We start from the raw sequence: 15,715 nt of genomic DNA, 5'->3' as shown, positions 1-15,715 counted from the left end.
AGATTATATATTTTTGTTCCTCAAAATTCGGTTTCATTTTAAATATTGGGGACTTCCTGGAAGAAAAAAAATTACAGCACTAAATATTATTACAAATTACATGACTAAATAAATTTAAAATAAGAAACTTCTATATTTTGTGAAAAAAACTAAATATTTTATACTTTTTAACATCAATGTCAGGCATAGCCTTTTATGATTTTTTATGAGGACATTTTCAGAACTATTTATATTCTTTCCATTTTTTAAAGAAATTAAAGTAATGGGTTTACTAAAAAAAAGATTTAAAAACTAATCACAGCTTGTCCAATATATACTGAGAAACAGTAGTTATCACACTGTATAATATCAAGGTCTTTAAATAATAAAAGAACGTGTATTCTCTTGGTCACACATTTAATTTAATATTTTTACCAAAAAAAAATTGTCCTCTACATATATTAGAGCTTTAACAACTATTCACAGCTCGCATTAAAGCTAATCCCAGGTTTTAATTTATCCAGAGAAATATTCTCCTTTATCACATTGTTACGCACTATTAAGGAAAGGAATGTATTCGCTTGGCACATATTTAATTTGCATATTTTAACCGAAACCAATTTTGAAGAATTTTTCGAGTTTTCCGAAAGATGTCAAAATTATTATGGATGATTAACAGCGGTTAACATGCGATACAAGATTATTCAAACGAAGGCTTTTGATTATCGCGCATAGAACTTTAGGAGCTATTCGCGATCGCTAGGCGATATACACAAAACATATACCGAATGAATCAAGTGAAAATGTGTGCAAAAGTGGTGTTTACAAATTTGGACGTTGCTTGAGAACGTTTCAGGCAGTTCGTTTTACGTATATAGTGAATACATTTGAGGTAGCGTTGTTTGGGCCCAGGGCCGTTTTTGTTTACAAACACAAATGTTGTAAATTCATCTGTATAAAACTATAAAACGTATTCAAAATGTTCCAGAAAGCTATAATCATAAATCTAAGAGTAGTATTAAAGAGTGTGGTATTTTCCCAAAATGCTTAGGGCATGCCCCAGCTATCGGTGCGTCGCCGCTTGGCCGGCTGCATCCCTAGCTCCTCGTCCTCGTAGCGATCCAGATACTGGAGCAGCCAGCGTGCGAACTCGTTCATGTACGGATCGATGCGCGCGATCACACTGAAGTTGATCACCGCCGGCGGAGCAAGGTGCTCGTTGGTCCCGAAAACACTCTGCACAAAGTGCTCGCAGTGGAAGATCGCCACACAAACGTCGGACTCTAGGACCTCCAGGCGCAGGGCCATTTTGGCAAACGATTCGGCAAACTGCTTCAGCACAATGTACGTCTTGCTGGTGAAGACAGCTGAAAAGAAGAGGGATGGAGTGAGTTGCCGCCAATCAGAAGAGCACAGCAATTGTACGAGTATCGTCAGACTCTTACTTGGTCGCTCCTTCCTGGAGATCACGTAGTACTTCTGCAGCATCTGCTGAGCCCCATCGCTAAAGGTGGTCTTGCGCTGATGCAGCAGGTGGATAAGCATACGCAAGTCGTCCTCGTGAATGTTCAAGCCATCGTTAACAGTATTTTGTCCCTCTGCGCTATGCTGGTGGATTATCAAGTTCCAGAGGCTCTCGCTGACCTGATCACCCATATAGATGGGCAGGCCGAATATTCTGCAAAATGAATTAAATGAATAGGGTTATTTTACAAGTTACTTGTGAGGATTTCTCCATCTTACGGGCACAGCTTGGAGAGGACGAGGGCCTGATTGCTGGAGTTCTCCGGCTGCCAGTGCGTCCAGACGGCTGCCTCCAAGGGCTGATCGACTTGCAACTGCGGCACAGGCACGGCTCCGTTTTCGATGCACTTCTCCAGCTGGCACCCCTGGTCCTTGGTGAGACGCGTCCAGTCTCCAACGTAGTAAACACCCTGCTGGGCCATCAGCAAGGGACAGGCCACCACCCAGTTGAAGCGCGTGGGCAGGGCACTGAAGGTCGGGTGCAGTCCGTAGTCGTGAGGGCCCAGGAAACGCGGAGCCAGTTGGCCCACCTTGTTCATGAGGCGATTCGCCATTAGGCTGTCGGTGGCGATGATGCACAGCGCAACCGGAGCACGCACTTCCTCGGTCTCTATCGAAACGATGCTGGCCAGCAGCACCATCTTTAGGTAAACGTAGCAGTCCATGGGCACGCACTCTTGGCTAAGCTGGGCACTCAGCGCGTAGACAAAGGAGTAGTCGGAGTACTGGGACGAAATCAGGTGATACAGCTTCTTGATGCTGGATGGCACGCAGTTCAAATCTGGCTTGGGATAATTATGACCGTGCTGCGGTGGGGCACGGAATATTTGGTGACGCTCGAGCGGTGGTCCTGTGTGCTTTGCGACGACGACGTCTGGATCGCCGTGAGGCTCGTCGACGACCGGCGGATGAGAGGCCTGTAACTCCGACTCCGACTGCCACCCCGATCCGCATTCCCACTCCCGGGGACCCTGGCACTCCCCGTACTCCCCCAACCCCAACTCCTCCCCCTCCTCCGGCTGGGTATCCTCGCGGTCCATATCCAACAGGGGCCTGCTGAACAATAGGTCCTCGTCCTGATAGGTACTTGACTCCAGCGGATCCTCCTGCCGCTGCTGCTCCTCCACCGGTGGGGGCGAACTGAGCGTATGGGAGAACTGCAACTGGCTCGGGCCGGAAATACTGGACGGGAGGCAGCTCGGGCTGTGGAGGAGCTGGCTGGGGGGCGACCATTCCGTAAAGGAACCCGTATTGGGGGTGCCCACACCAGTGCAAGGGAGGCTGGCAAGCCGAAAAACCGACTGGCTGGCAAGGCTGCTCTGTATCTCGATGGGAATATGTGGTGTCGGGTTGCTCCAAACATTCCCCGACTGTGGGTTGTAGAAGATCACGGGCGGCGGATTGCTGCCGGCACTCAGTTTGATAGTCTCTGGTGGTATCATGACCTGGACTGGAATGTTGGCTGGTGGCTGCACTTGAATTTGGGTATGGGGCAGCAGTTGCAATGGCGGCTGGACTTGGAGTTGTGGTATGGCTTGCGGCAGGGATTGCAGTACGGGTGGCTGCGATAGGGGTTGCGAATAGGGTTGCAAGACGGATTGGGGCAGTTGTTGCGCAAGGGGTTGCGGGGCACTTGCAGGAGCGTAACGGTGCACTTGGGACAAGGGCGGTGTACTGCAGGTGCAGCTGGGCTGCATCATGGGTGGCGACAACAGGCCAACACTCGGGGTGCTCGTGGGCAGCAGATTCGTGGCATTCTTTAGGGTGCGCAGAAATCGCTGGCGACGGCGACGTCTCTGGTGTCGCGAAGAGGCCTGAAGGTGGTTACAACATGATGCTATTCGTATATGCAATATAACTTACGCTCAATCTGGTCGGGCGGGACGAGGGTTGCATTGGTACATCTTCATCTTCATCCTCCTCCTCTTCTTCTTCCTCCGGCAGCCCCAAGGCCACTTGCGACTGCTGATTCGATCCGCTGGCCACGCGGTGCTCCCTGGGCCGGAACTCCTGAGCGTTGGAGTTCAACGCGCTGCGCATGGCCAACTGTCGGATGTGCCGGATTGGCTGGTTCGCTGGCAGGCGCTTGACCTGGTGCGGGCTTATTTGCCGCTGCACATATGTCTGCAGCTGGCGCGGCACCGCCTGCTCCTTCTGCGACTCCTCCGGCGAGGACTGCATGAACTGTTGGCTCAGCGACTGAAGGCTTCGCACTAGCCGCACGGTATTGTTGCTGCGAGGAAATCTCCACGACATGACTCTGTGGCTTTGACAGGTTGGTGTCGGCGGCACTATGTCGTCATCCTCATCGTCGGCGCTGTTGTTACCCGCAAATGAAGTCTGAGTCGGCGGCTGGCTGCGTTGATCGGTGAAATCGTGGTCTGGCATCGAATCAACGTTTTCGTCATCACGTGGTGTCTTTTCAGGACTCTTTGGTTGCTGGCGGAAGGGATGGCCGGATCTCTTCGGATGCTGCTGCTGCTGTTGCCTGACAGGGCTCCTCTGATGTTGCTGCTGGGAACAGCCTCCAGGACCTTTCTGCTGATGCTGCAAAGCCCTTTCAGGACTCTTCTGGGCTGCAGACTTTGGTTGTTGCTGAAAAGGATTGCCAGAATTTTTCTGATGTTGCTTAAATGGATTAGCAGTGGACTTTGGCTGCAGTTTCGGCGGAGTTCTCTCTTGCTCCTGTAAGGGATTGTCGGGGGTCTTCTGCTGCTGCTGCTTGGTTGGGCCCACAGTGGTCCCAGGACTCTTCTGCTGTTGCTGAACTGGATTACCAGCGGGCTTCCTCTGCTGCTGTTGGGCAGAATTCCCTTGACATTTCTGCCGCTGCTGGCGAGCACTTCCCGAGCTTCCCTGCTGCTGCCAAACAGAATTTATTGGACTCTTCTGTTGCTGCAATGAAGGACTAGCCGAACCGCTTCCCTGCTGTTGTGGCTGCTGCTGATTGGCAGTACCAGTAGCTTTCTTTTGCTGTGAGGCGTTACCCGGAGTATTCTGCTGAATGTTTTTGGCAGTACTTTTATTCTCCTTCTGAGGGGACTGGCCTGCATTGCGCTCGTGCTGTGGGGCAGAATCCCTTTTCAGCAAACTGATCTTGCATGGAGTAGAGTTGCGTGTCAGGTCGTTGTAGCCAGGATGCACTGAAGCCAGCCACTTGGCCACAGTTTGCTGCTTGTTGCCGACCACTGTCGGAAGCACTGCTTCCGGAAGGAAGTTAGCCAGAACTGGTGGTTCGATTCCGCGACCGCGACGACCTCGAAAACGCTGACCAACATTTGGCGCAAAGATGGCGTCATCATTATCAGAATTCGGCCCAGGCGGCGACGGCTGTTTCGATCTCTTCGAGCGCTGTCCCAAACCCGGATACTCCTTTGTATCCACGTTATAGTTGGCTTCGGGCTGAGCCTTTTCTCCAGGCGAGAGCCACACGTTCACAGTTGGTTTTAAAGCTTTTTGCTGCCCTTGGGGAGATGCCTTCTCCTGATCCACGCTCTGCTGTGTTGTCACAACAGGAGTCACATCGCTCTCGATAGGGCCGTTCAAAGGGATAGTGCTATAAATCAGGAATTGGGATGTACAATTATATCTGTAAGTACTTATGCAAATTAGGGGTCTTACCCTATGGAGCTTGCGTTTTGAACGTTTTTGTTGGACTCATTGGTACGGGCCTGCGACTGATTGGAAGATGGGGTTGTTTCATCGCCGCGCAAGAAATCATTGAGCTGAACGGCATTGCGGCGGCGGCGGCCTCTGTTCTCTAGATGCCTCTTAGATGGCATGCTTCCAGTTGGTAGGTGGTGGACGATCCAGCAAAGTAGCAGGTAATCAGATAGCTAGATCCTAGCTTCAACTCGCAGTCGTGGGCGTGGGCTTTTACAGGGAATTGAATCAATTTTTAAAATTAAATAGATTTTTATAAATTTAAAGAAACATGTCTGGAAAATATTTCAATTCTGGCTTGGTTAAATTGACAGAAATCAAATGTGTATTTTGTTTCCTATTATCTAGTTTTATTTATGTAAGAAGGTGCTTTACTTTTCTTTATTTACTTTAAACAAACACATTTAGTTGTGCATGTTACTTAATTACGTCTTGCTCTGAATAATTATTTACATCGGAGCACAATATCTGGAATCTTTCTTGGCCCAACACTGAACGGCAAAAAATTATATTAGCATAGCCCAGAAAACTATCTCCACTTTTGCTCTGTAACAATCGGAGTAACTAACCTCTCAGCCGGATTAACTTCGGGCGATGTAGGCAGCCGGTAATACGAGGCGTCTGCACTGCAGCACTGGGCAGGATGGCCAGGATTCGGTAGGTTTCGGTTACGCGCAGCTTTTGGTATTCACTCATGGGCCGCGAGCAGCCCGAACACAAGGGAGCTGAAAGATATGAGCAGGGCGAGTTAAATGCCGCTAGCAAACAGATTTACAGAATTCAATGGGAAGTACATATATGGAGTGGGTCGTGCCAATTATGGTTAAGGATTCAGTGGGAAATAATATGATGGATTCTGTGGTAATGCCAATGATGGAGTGCACACATGACAGATCATTAGTTTTGTCACAGTTTGGTTATTATGCTTGGTTGGGATTGCAGTGGGATCCTAGCCTATGGGACATACCATCGGTTGAGGAGGTCTGTATGGCATTGCGCATGCAGCCGCTGCCGCAGTACCAAATCGATTGCAGGCTGTTCGTGGAAAATCATAAAGAATAAGTGTACCTCTTCGGTTACCGAAGCTGGGAATTCCTAGCAGAGCAGCTTGGTGTTTACATAAATAAATAATACAAAATAATAGAAATAAAAAAAATTAACAAAAAATAATGGAAATACAAAATAATAAGAACAAATGAAACATAAAAAATAATAATAAATACTTATAAATCAAAAATGTAAAATAAAAATAAAACAATTACAAAATAAACCAAAAAGGATTAGTAACACAAGTATTTTCTATAGTATGAGATAGATTAGGAAATATAGAATCGTTAAATAAATACAATGAACTAAGTTTAGGATCCCAGAACTGAAAATCCAATAGGATTTTCAACGGTTTGAACCTAAAGATAACAGATCTGGAACACTAGGAAACCATAGGAAACAACAAGCAGACGGACTGCATTAAGGACTTGTGCTACTCTCTGCCAGAAAAGGTGCAAACTCAAGAACTGACACCAGGGTCTCCTGCGGCGTGAAGGCGGCCAGGATGCCCTGGACCTGGGACAAGCCCAGGCGCAGCGACTGGTCCCGAGGCTCGAACTGGAGGCCCGGGCTGAGGGGCAGTCCCACCAGGCGCCACTGGGCGTGCAGCTGGTTGATATCGATGGGTTTCAGGCCGGCGTCCTTGAGATGTTGCCTGACCAGGCCGTAAACCGAGTACCGGACGGCCTCCTGGAACTGCAGCGGTTCCTCGACGATCAGCTGAAGGAGCTTGGGCGCGATCTCGAGCAGGCGAGCGTAGTCGAAGTCAAGGAGCAGCTGGATGGGGGCCAGCAGGTCCTCCGGCCGCCGGGAGTTCCTGTAGTTCGCCACAAACCGGCCAGAGGAGCCCTCGACCAGCTTCAGCAGCTGCGTCTGCCGGCAGAAGTGCTCCACCAGCTTCTGCTCGTGGAATCTGCATTATACATCGGTTATAGATTATGGTATCTGGCGTATTCTGTGTCACATGTGCCGAAAAGTCCTAAGCTAATCATCCTGCTTTCTGGCCAGGACTGCCATCCACTTACTGGCTATTTACTGGAGTCTCGTTGGGTACTACTGATTCTGCACCTGCATCCACTGTAAACATTTTACACCAGCCCGAACAAATTCTGAGGAGAACACAACTGAACTCAAAAATTTTTTAGAATGGTATGTCACTTTAAGTCTGAAATAAGTTGAAATCGATGTCAAAAGGCGACTGGGCCTATCGGGCTTTCTCGTACTTCGATATCGCGCGGCGATCACTTTCTCGACCTATCTATCGGGTTTATCGGACCTGTTTACACTAAGCTGGATTTGTGGCGGTATTGGATTATACCCTCTTTTCATTGAGTGCATCCGATGGAAACGGTTGGGATTTTCGACAAACTAGATTAAAATTCATTAGATATTTAATACAATAAATTAAATCTTATTTCAAGAGCCGAGTTTGGCTGAATCATGATCAGTGATCTTTGCATTGATCACAGCATTTCTGTATATATAAAGTAGTCTGAACAATTAAAAAAAATTAAGTTATTTCATGGTTTTTCATAATAATTATTTCAATTCTTTTCGTTGTTTCACTTATCAACGCTTGCCGGCAGTATTGCATAATGATTCATTGTACAATGTATACTATTTAAACGCTTCTTTCTTTTTACAAATAATTCTGCAAAAAGTTTTGCATCATGGTTATGCGATTGTGCTACGACATAGTTCAGATCGTTCATTAGAGTAACCAGACTGCACAATTTTGCGTAAGTGCGAGCAAGACAGATATATGTCAGCTCTAATGAGCAATTAATTAGCAAAATGACAAAGCCAATAGGAGCCTTTCTTACGGGATTCTAAAATGCCTAGATAAATTTATACCGGGATGTGATGTAAAAAAGTAATATTTTAAGCGTTTTTAATAACACTTTGCGATCAAGAAATTACACAGCTTCTCATAAATAAAGACAAAACCTTTAGGAATAAAATATTCAGGAATAAAGCACCAAAGCTTTTTTTAGAAATCACTGTCGGAGATAAAAAAATTAAAAACAAAATTTGTTCAAAACCAAAGCACTTTGAAGTTGTATTATCATATATTATTTTTATTTATCTGATTTACACCGACAATTTTGTACACATTTAAAAGTTATTCTTGAAAGCTTGGAATATTTTTATCATCTAGTCAGAGGTTTTTGAGTTATGAAGTTAAGAGTAACATTCAAATGCTTAAGGGTCCATGCAAATAAAACATAGTAAATGTCACATATACGAGTATTTGTCTCCTTTTAAGCATCTAATGAATTCTCTAGTGGAATAGGCGTATTAGTAATCATCGCAATATTTCATTTAGTGATCAGGCATCAGTACCGCTTTTTCTTTTGAAAAGCTTTGGGTTATTTTGTTAAATATATAGCAAACTTTTTATTTTGTATTAATCGTATTTCGTACTCTGAATTCAGCATAGTTAATCTGATCATTCCTATATCAGCTATAAGATATAGTTGTCTGATCCACCGAATTTTTGTACGTATTGTGCGACTTGATACAAATCAACGATTGCCAAAATGTTACTTCGATATCTTTTAAGTTGAGGAAGATGATAATTTTGGCCAGAAGAAGTGGTCACATTCCCCACTGTGCAGGGCTCTTAAAAAACGACATTTTTGTATCCTAGTAGGCCTTTAAAATGGTCTTTGTACCAGTGTTTCCTGTCAAAGGAAAGTCGGTGAAAATATTCAGTCTTTAACCAGGTGCCAATAAAATGGGTTCTCATGCCGAAGCAAAATATTATCCTGTATTTAAGGAAATTTTACTTAAACTTTCTTTAAGAAACGGTAAGTTTTTAAGTTACATTTGTGCCCTTTAAATAGTAATATATTTGTATATACCTTAGCTTATTATTTGACGTGGGTTTTTGGCATTCTTCAATCTCTATGATTACGAATGTATGTATGTGGGATCCGTGCTGCTTCAAGAGTGTTCTGATGAGCCAACCTCGTCCCATTAGGGATTGCGTTGGGAACAATAATCCCATTGTTTTCCCAGGAAGGGATGAGATGCCACTGGCGCACGTCCATGTCTACGCTAGATTGCCCCCTTGTACTGGCCGTACGGAAACTAAGTGGCCTCGAAGGCAGAAAGGCTCTGGATGTCGGCCACCAATGCCTACCAGGAGGCCAATATCGTCTATCTCGGTCAGGAAGTCCGGATCCAGGTTGAGTGGCACTATAATCTGATGGGCAGATGCTGGCCAGTTTATATTCTTATCCACCCGTCGTCCACTTGGTATACCAAGGGACTGACCATCACAAGATGGCTTTTTATTGGGGGCCATCAGGGTGTCTATTAGGTTATTGAGCCACTCGTCCTCGATCTGAGCTTCCTGACCCCGGTAGATTCTATTGGCCTCGTGGTAGCCATTGGTGGCGGGTGTCCAGAGCCTTTTCTGGTCATGGACAAAGGCCCCGATGAGGGAATGGGGTGTATTCTGTGAATGCACTCGATATCCTGATCGGGGCCTTTGTCCATTTGCCAGCCTATGTGCCCCGATCGGATCTGAAGTGAACTAGGTATGTCCTTGGCCAAAAGATCCAACAGCAACCATGAGCACCGCATTCGTTTACAGGATCAGCGATTCCAAGAGCAGCCTTGGCTCCTGAAGAAGTGTGCACCAAAGGGAGAATTTTCGAGTCTTCGGGGAACCCTGACGGCCAAATGGAGGTGGTTCTGGCACCCAGAAGGATCACTATGTATGAACTGCGGGGGGCAGTCTGAAGTACCAAGAAAATACAATAGTTTGCTGAATGAATCAGATAAGTGATTTGAAGTGGACAAAACTGGGACACAATCTTATACTTGAATCTAATATGGAGGTCAACACGCAGCCTGAGGAACCCGAGAAATGATACATCGATCAACTCACCGGCAGATGGTCCACTTTATTTCCGAACCGACAAGTTATAAATAAATCAAACCGAGTGCCACAAATCGCAGATATTTTTGAGGGGTTATATGTATATTGTTTTATTTAACTTGTATACATCTTAAGCGAACAACAAATGCATTGTTGATAAAAAGCTACCAAAGGAAATATAAAAATAGGTTCTCCCTTTTGGTGCCGCAACCATCGACTATCAGGTACCTGTTACTCAGCTAAAGAGGTACTCGAGGCACTCGAATCCTTGCTTACGATACAAAGGATAGAGGCTGAAGAGAGAATCAAACTCAAATATCAGTTGCAACTCTGACAACCAAGTTTATTCAAAACTAAAAACTATTAAAAAAAAAGATTGTTCTACATTGGATTTTTCATCTTGTTGTTTATTTTAAATTTAGTGTATCATTTTGCAGTGTACACACGTTATTTGTATAAAAAAAAACAGACAGAAGTTTGTTTTTGCTGGTGATGATGTCTCCTTAACGGTTGGACTTGGCGACACGCTCCAACTCATCCTTCTTCTTGATGGCGTACGAGTTGGAAGAACCCTGGAAAATAAGACCACTCAGAATCAGTACTTGTGGTATATGGAAGTTCGAATCTAAACAGTTTTTAATCAGTTTGGAGTCTTTGTTCTTTTACGTTTCTCGTGTTCATTGAACTGAAATGCTGTCGCAAGAACAAGGATAATAAAGGATGGGCATTAATCTGGTCCAAAAGCGAGACTACAAAAATAAACCATGATGCAGAATTAGACTGGACCGAACACTAATTTAGATTTCCGTACTTGTACAATGTTCATTTACGTTTCTCATGTGCATTGAACTGGGATATTATCACAAGCACAAGGATAATAAAGGAGTTATATTAATATGGTCCAAAAGCGAGACTACAAAAATAAACCATTATGCAGAATTAGATTGGACCCAAGGTTTTCTAGCGGATTCAGCTGGACAGCTTAATTTTCTCAATGTTCTTTTATGTTTCTCGTGTGCATAGGACAGTAAAGTGGCCACTAGCACAAGGATAATAAGAGATTTGGAGATTGATCTGGTCCAAAAGCGAGACTACATAAATAAACCATGATGCAGAATTAGATTGGACCCATTTGAATGACCAAGTGTGTCACTAGAATGAGGAAATGGGCAGTAATGAGCCCAATTCCTGGGTTAATTCCTAGTGCCGAACGAGGTTCTCGATCTGGTCTACAAGCGAGGCCAGGCATTTTGGTTATTCAATGCCAGGCATTAGAGTAGACCTTCTCATGCCCGGGATTCTCCCTCTAAATTCCATATCTCCTCACCTTGGCAGCGTTGATCAGCTCATCAGCCAGGCACTCGGCGATGGTCTTGATGTTCCTGAAGGCAGCCTCACGAGCTCCAGTGCACAGCAGCCAGATGGCCTACAACAAATAGATACAATAATGTCAGACAATGCATAAAGAGGATAATACAGTAGCAAGATGGATTATTTAATTGAAAATGTCTCTTCGTTTCATACGCCAAATGTCGGCTAAAGTACACATTATGACGCTACGGATATTAGATAGAATTTCGATCTAGCCAAGTGTTATAAGCAGGCAGTCTCCAATCGAACCACAAGCCATAGCTACCGGCCACAACACACATGTTTGCGTCAAATCCTTCAAGGAAACCCACCTGGTTGACGCGACGCAGGGGCGACACATCCACAGCCTGGCGACGGACGGTACCGGCACGTCCAATACGGGTGGAGTCCTCACGGGGTCCGGAGTTGATGATCGCACTGACCAGGATCTGGAAGAAAACACAAGTTCAAAATTAGAAAGCTGCCATTTTAATTTGTTGATAGGTGAGTTAAAACGTACGGCGATGAATTAAACCGAAATGAATTCTAAAGAAAAGAAAGGGGTTTGTTGATTTATGGCTTTATTAAGGTTGCACCTTTGAGCCAATGCCCTTAAGAGGAATAGCTAATCATGGGGTTTTCTGTGGTCCAATTGAATACCGCAACCCTGTCGAAACCAGCGCTGCAGTTTTAGTTTTGGACGGATAATGACTAATGAATATTCTTCAGCTTAATGTTGTTCTAATTTCCAGGAGAGCAGGAAGTGGCTTTATCTTCGGGCACAAGGATAGTTAAAACAATTATAATTAATATCAGTCCATTTTGGAGATGCTCAGTACGACAAGGTGTATTCAAACCGCCTGGCATTGAGGTGGACTAAAAATGCTGACACAATTGCTGTTGTTGATTTATGCTTTATTAAGGTTGCATCTTCAAGCCAATGACCTTAAGAGGAATAGCTAACCTTGGGGTTTGTTGTGGTCCAGTTGAATACCACAACGCTGTGGAGATCAGCGCTGCGGTTTTAGTTTTGGACGGACTACAATGTCCTCAGTAAATACTGTTTAACCTAAGTGTTGTTTTAATTTCCAGGAGAGCAGGAAGTGGCTTTTATCTTCGGGCACAAGGATAGTTAAAACAATTATAATTGATATCAGTCCATTTTAGAGATGCTCAGTACGACAAGGTGTATTCAAACCGCCTGGCATTGAGGTGGACTAAAAAAGATTTCTATAAAAAGGGTTTGTTGATTTATGCTTTATTAAGGTTGCATCTTCAAGCCAATGACCTTAAGAGGAATAGCTAACCTTGGGGTTTTTTGTGGTCCAATTGAATACCACAACGCTGTGGAGATCAGCGCTGCAGTTTTAGTTTTGGACGGATCACTGAGTCGTCCAATACTGTATTTCTAATGTTGCCTTAAATTCCAGGAGAGCGGGAAGTGGTTCAACCTTCAAGCACTAGGATAATTAACACAGTTTCCTCTGAGTCTGTTATAAAACATGCCTAGCTGGAATAGTTTCCTTCAACTAGCATTGAGGTCGACTCCTTCAGAAGTAAATCGCTGATCACAATATTATATCGCTTTAAATGTTGAATTAAGTTCCAGGAGAGCGGGAAGTGGTTGAATCTTCAAGCACAAGGATAGTTAACCCCTTTTCTCTGAGTCCCTTATGAGTGTATGCTCAGTTTGGCTGAAATGTGCCATCAACTAGCATTGAGGAGGACTACCTAAAGTAGCACCTCTAGTTCCAAGTGTAGCTTTAAGTTCCAGGAGAACCAGAAGTGGTTTTCTATCTTCAGGCACTAGGATAATTAAAACTCTGGTTCACTATTAGTCCATTTAAGAGTTATGCTTCGGAAAGTATGTATGCAGACCTATCCAGCATTGAGGAGGACTAAAAACTAACTCTCATTCCCTTTGAGCTCCTACATATTTTGGTGGTTATATAATGTAAAAAAGGCGATTGTATTGTAGTTTTAAGTTCCAGGAGAACGAGAAGAGGCTTGGCTATCTTCAGGCACTAGGATATTAAAACTTTGGGGTTACTCTGCGTGCCCATTCTACCCATGGCCGAGTGGCGATGATCTCTGGCCACAGTTTAGCATGGGACGCTCTTTAGGGGGCGGGTGTGGACATAAGGTTGGTAAATGCGGCATATGTACCTGCAGAGGGTTCTCCCCGGTGAGCAGATGGATGATCTCGAACGAGTGCTTGACGATGCGGCAGGCCATCAGCTTCTTGCCGTTGTTGCGGCCCTTCATCATCAGGGAGCAGGTCAAACGCTCTACAATGGGGCACTGGGCCTTGCGGAAACGCTTGGCGGCATAACGGCCGGCGGAGTGGGGAAGGTAGCGGGCGAACTTCTCCTTCACCGAGATGTAATCCTGCAGCGAGATGTCGTTGACGGTCACATCGTCGCAGGACCAGCGGCCGAACAGCTTGATCTCCGGCAGCTCGGTGGTGGCCACCACGTTCGTCTCCAGGATCGTCTCGGCGACCTCGGCTTCCAGAGGTGCCGCTGGCTCCTCGAAGGTCTCCACCACGTTTTCAGCAACTTCGGCCATGCTGCAAGAGTTTCCAGGGAAGGTATGTTAGTCACGTGTCTACAAATCGGTATCTTACTGTGGGATACTTGAGGGTTTTGCTATCTATGGGATATTTATCATTTCTGTGAAGTGAAACTACTTGTCTAGCTTGTTGTCTATCTACGGGCTGTGAATAACGAAAGTACTTATAAATTCAGTGGCAATAATAATGGTTGGATATTTGGCTTTTTATACCATATTTAAAGTTAGTCAAAAACGTGTTTTTTATTTGTTTATAGCCATATTTTGAGAATCTCGTTTTTTAAGTGACACAGAAGTGATAAAACGTTTTCTGTAAACCAAAAAAAATAAACTTGTGTAAAAATGGTTTTCATTTCAAACACATTATATTATATTAAAAAAAAGGTTTCTTATATAGAACCATTAAAGGCAACATTTTTGCGTTGTTAACACGTTTTTTACTGTAAATCCGCCGAATGTGCACATAGACACGGCCGCCGTACACATACACACGCGAGTTGTTGTTGTTGACCTGCGCTACCCCTTGACAAGAATTAACTCTTTGGAGCGATATTATCGAGAGGAATATGGAGCCTCAGTTTCCGATTTAGTTCAGTATATACAACTTATGTATATTATTTACTTGTGGAGCAGTCAAATAAAAAAAATGCAAAAAAAAGGTGAAACCAACACGTGTGACGCACTCACACAGCCGCACTCGCGCACACACACACAAACAAAAAGCCGCCCGTCTTTAACCTCATTCCGAAGGAAATTGCATTTTTCTGCAGTTCGCCGCCATAAATTCACAAAACCCTCAGTATCCACACTCGGCCCCAGCCTTAAGACGTCTTTTGGCCGAGCTCTGGCCACAATACACACAGCAAATCGTCGAAAATCCCTTACTTTGTCACAGAGGAATCGAGATACGATGTCAGCGCAAAGGCAAACGCCTGAAAAAGAACATGTTACGGCAGTGTGCGGCAACGCCAGAAAGTCACATTTCCGCCGACACGCGCACGGTTGCATTTCGGCAGCCAGGGCTGCGAGCCGACCGAGCTATCGGCAACTGTGCGGCGGCGATAGTTGTGTATTATCTCCTAATTTAAACGCCCTGGCGAATATATTCACTTTCTGTGGCACACATTGAGGCCCATAGAAGAGTTATATGTTCCAATGCAAAGATAAATATTCGTAATTAACCGCTTTTTCCAACCGCGATGGCTGGACTTCCTATCGATTGCGGCATTTTCCCGCTTTGCCATTCGCACCGCTGAACGATAGTTGCCATTCACATCGCAAGTGAAAGTTCACCAGTCACGGTAATAACGGTCACTCCAAAACAAATAAAGTAAATAATTAAATAATACATGTAACATATTTAATTACTTACAACGACTTAAAGTTTACACTTATGATGTTTAGTACTTTCCTATTTGGTTAAGGTTATATCAATTGTAAGCACTAACTCTTGATAAAGCTAACTTTATTTTCGTTACATTTGGTGACTTTTACTTAAAGTAAGATGATAACAAAGAATAAACAATATTCGAAAATATAAGGGTTTCATTGTTATTAACTAACATACATACAAACTGTTTTTAAATGGGGCAATATTTGTTGAATTTGTGTAATTTAGCCATTCGCAGTCACTGTCAGCTGGGGAAAACCAGGGCTACCGAACCAAAATGCCTACTTTTAAGAATTTTTCGG

General features: G+C 44.6%; 3 protein-coding genes, 1 long non-coding RNA gene and 7 other non-coding genes across 13 annotated transcripts; 1 reads left to right on the top strand and 10 right to left on the bottom strand.

Moving 5' to 3' along the window:
• Positions 1-379: 379 nt before the first annotated feature.
• LOC108032959 (uncharacterized) lies at positions 380-5,285 on the bottom strand. 2 transcript variants are annotated; one of them, XM_044093273.1, is made up of 5 exons: positions 5,125-5,285; positions 3,367-5,059; positions 1,723-3,317; positions 1,425-1,657; positions 380-1,346 (listed from the first exon to the last, which is right to left on the bottom strand). In XM_044093273.1, exons 1-5 carry the CDS (start codon positions 5,283-5,285, stop codon positions 1,027-1,029), a joined length of 4,002 nt encoding a protein of 1,333 aa, XP_043949208.1. In that variant the 3' UTR covers positions 380-1,026. The 2 variants fall into 2 exon arrangements, with proteins under 2 accessions (XP_043949208.1, XP_043949209.1); XM_044093274.1 differs by having other exon boundaries at positions 1,723-3,299.
• Positions 5,234-7,377, bottom strand: LOC108033146 (uncharacterized). Its single transcript, XM_017107370.3, has 5 exons — positions 7,239-7,377; positions 6,686-7,126; positions 6,134-6,201; positions 5,736-5,891; positions 5,234-5,376 (listed from the first exon to the last, which is right to left on the bottom strand). Exons 1-5 carry the CDS (start codon positions 7,298-7,300, stop codon positions 5,264-5,266), a joined length of 840 nt encoding a protein of 279 aa, XP_016962859.1. The 5' UTR covers positions 7,301-7,377; the 3' UTR covers positions 5,234-5,263.
• A 1,416-nt stretch (positions 7,378-8,793) lies between these two features.
• LOC127012495 (uncharacterized) lies at positions 8,794-10,183 on the top strand. 2 transcript variants are annotated; one of them, XR_007765990.1, is made up of 4 exons: positions 8,794-9,023; positions 9,083-9,134; positions 9,197-9,758; positions 9,815-10,183. It is a non-coding gene; the product is annotated as an uncharacterized LOC127012495 (long non-coding RNA). The 2 variants fall into 2 exon arrangements; XR_007765989.1 differs by having other exon boundaries at positions 8,796-9,023; positions 9,083-9,758.
• Positions 10,184-10,488: 305 nt separating this feature from the next.
• LOC108033182 (40S ribosomal protein S5a) lies at positions 10,489-15,003 on the bottom strand. The gene is made up of 5 exons (XM_017107423.3): positions 14,909-15,003; positions 13,619-14,021; positions 11,785-11,901; positions 11,430-11,528; positions 10,489-10,674 (listed from the first exon to the last, which is right to left on the bottom strand). Exons 2-5 carry the CDS (start codon positions 14,018-14,020, stop codon positions 10,606-10,608), a joined length of 687 nt encoding a protein of 228 aa, XP_016962912.1. The 5' UTR covers position 14,021; positions 14,909-15,003; the 3' UTR covers positions 10,489-10,605.
• LOC122818689 (small nucleolar RNA psi28S-1192) lies at positions 10,755-10,893 on the bottom strand. Its single transcript, XR_006368183.1, has one exon. It is a non-coding gene; the product is annotated as a small nucleolar RNA psi28S-1192 (small nucleolar RNA).
• Positions 10,919-11,057, bottom strand: LOC122818687 (small nucleolar RNA psi28S-1192). The gene has a single exon (XR_006368181.1). It is a non-coding gene; the product is annotated as a small nucleolar RNA psi28S-1192 (small nucleolar RNA).
• LOC122818688 (small nucleolar RNA psi28S-1192) lies at positions 11,095-11,235 on the bottom strand. Its single transcript, XR_006368182.1, has one exon. It is a non-coding gene; the product is annotated as a small nucleolar RNA psi28S-1192 (small nucleolar RNA).
• On the bottom strand, positions 11,604-11,748 carry LOC122818686 (small nucleolar RNA psi28S-2876). The gene has a single exon (XR_006368180.1). It is a non-coding gene; the product is annotated as a small nucleolar RNA psi28S-2876 (small nucleolar RNA).
• On the bottom strand, positions 12,009-12,163 carry LOC122818684 (small nucleolar RNA psi18S-1854). The gene has a single exon (XR_006368178.1). It is a non-coding gene; the product is annotated as a small nucleolar RNA psi18S-1854 (small nucleolar RNA).
• On the bottom strand, positions 12,344-12,497 carry LOC122818683 (small nucleolar RNA psi18S-1854). Its single transcript, XR_006368177.1, has one exon. It is a non-coding gene; the product is annotated as a small nucleolar RNA psi18S-1854 (small nucleolar RNA).
• On the bottom strand, positions 12,687-12,840 carry LOC122818685 (small nucleolar RNA psi18S-1854). The gene has a single exon (XR_006368179.1). It is a non-coding gene; the product is annotated as a small nucleolar RNA psi18S-1854 (small nucleolar RNA).
• Positions 15,004-15,715: the final 712 nt, after the last annotated feature.

This window comes from Drosophila biarmipes, chromosome X, assembly GCF_025231255.1.
Source record: "Drosophila biarmipes strain raj3 chromosome X, RU_DBia_V1.1, whole genome shotgun sequence".
Classification (NCBI taxonomy): domain Eukaryota; kingdom Metazoa; phylum Arthropoda; class Insecta; order Diptera; family Drosophilidae; genus Drosophila; species Drosophila biarmipes.
The sequence above is the reverse complement of the archived record's forward strand: the minus strand, read 5'-3'. Positions and strand labels throughout refer to the sequence as shown.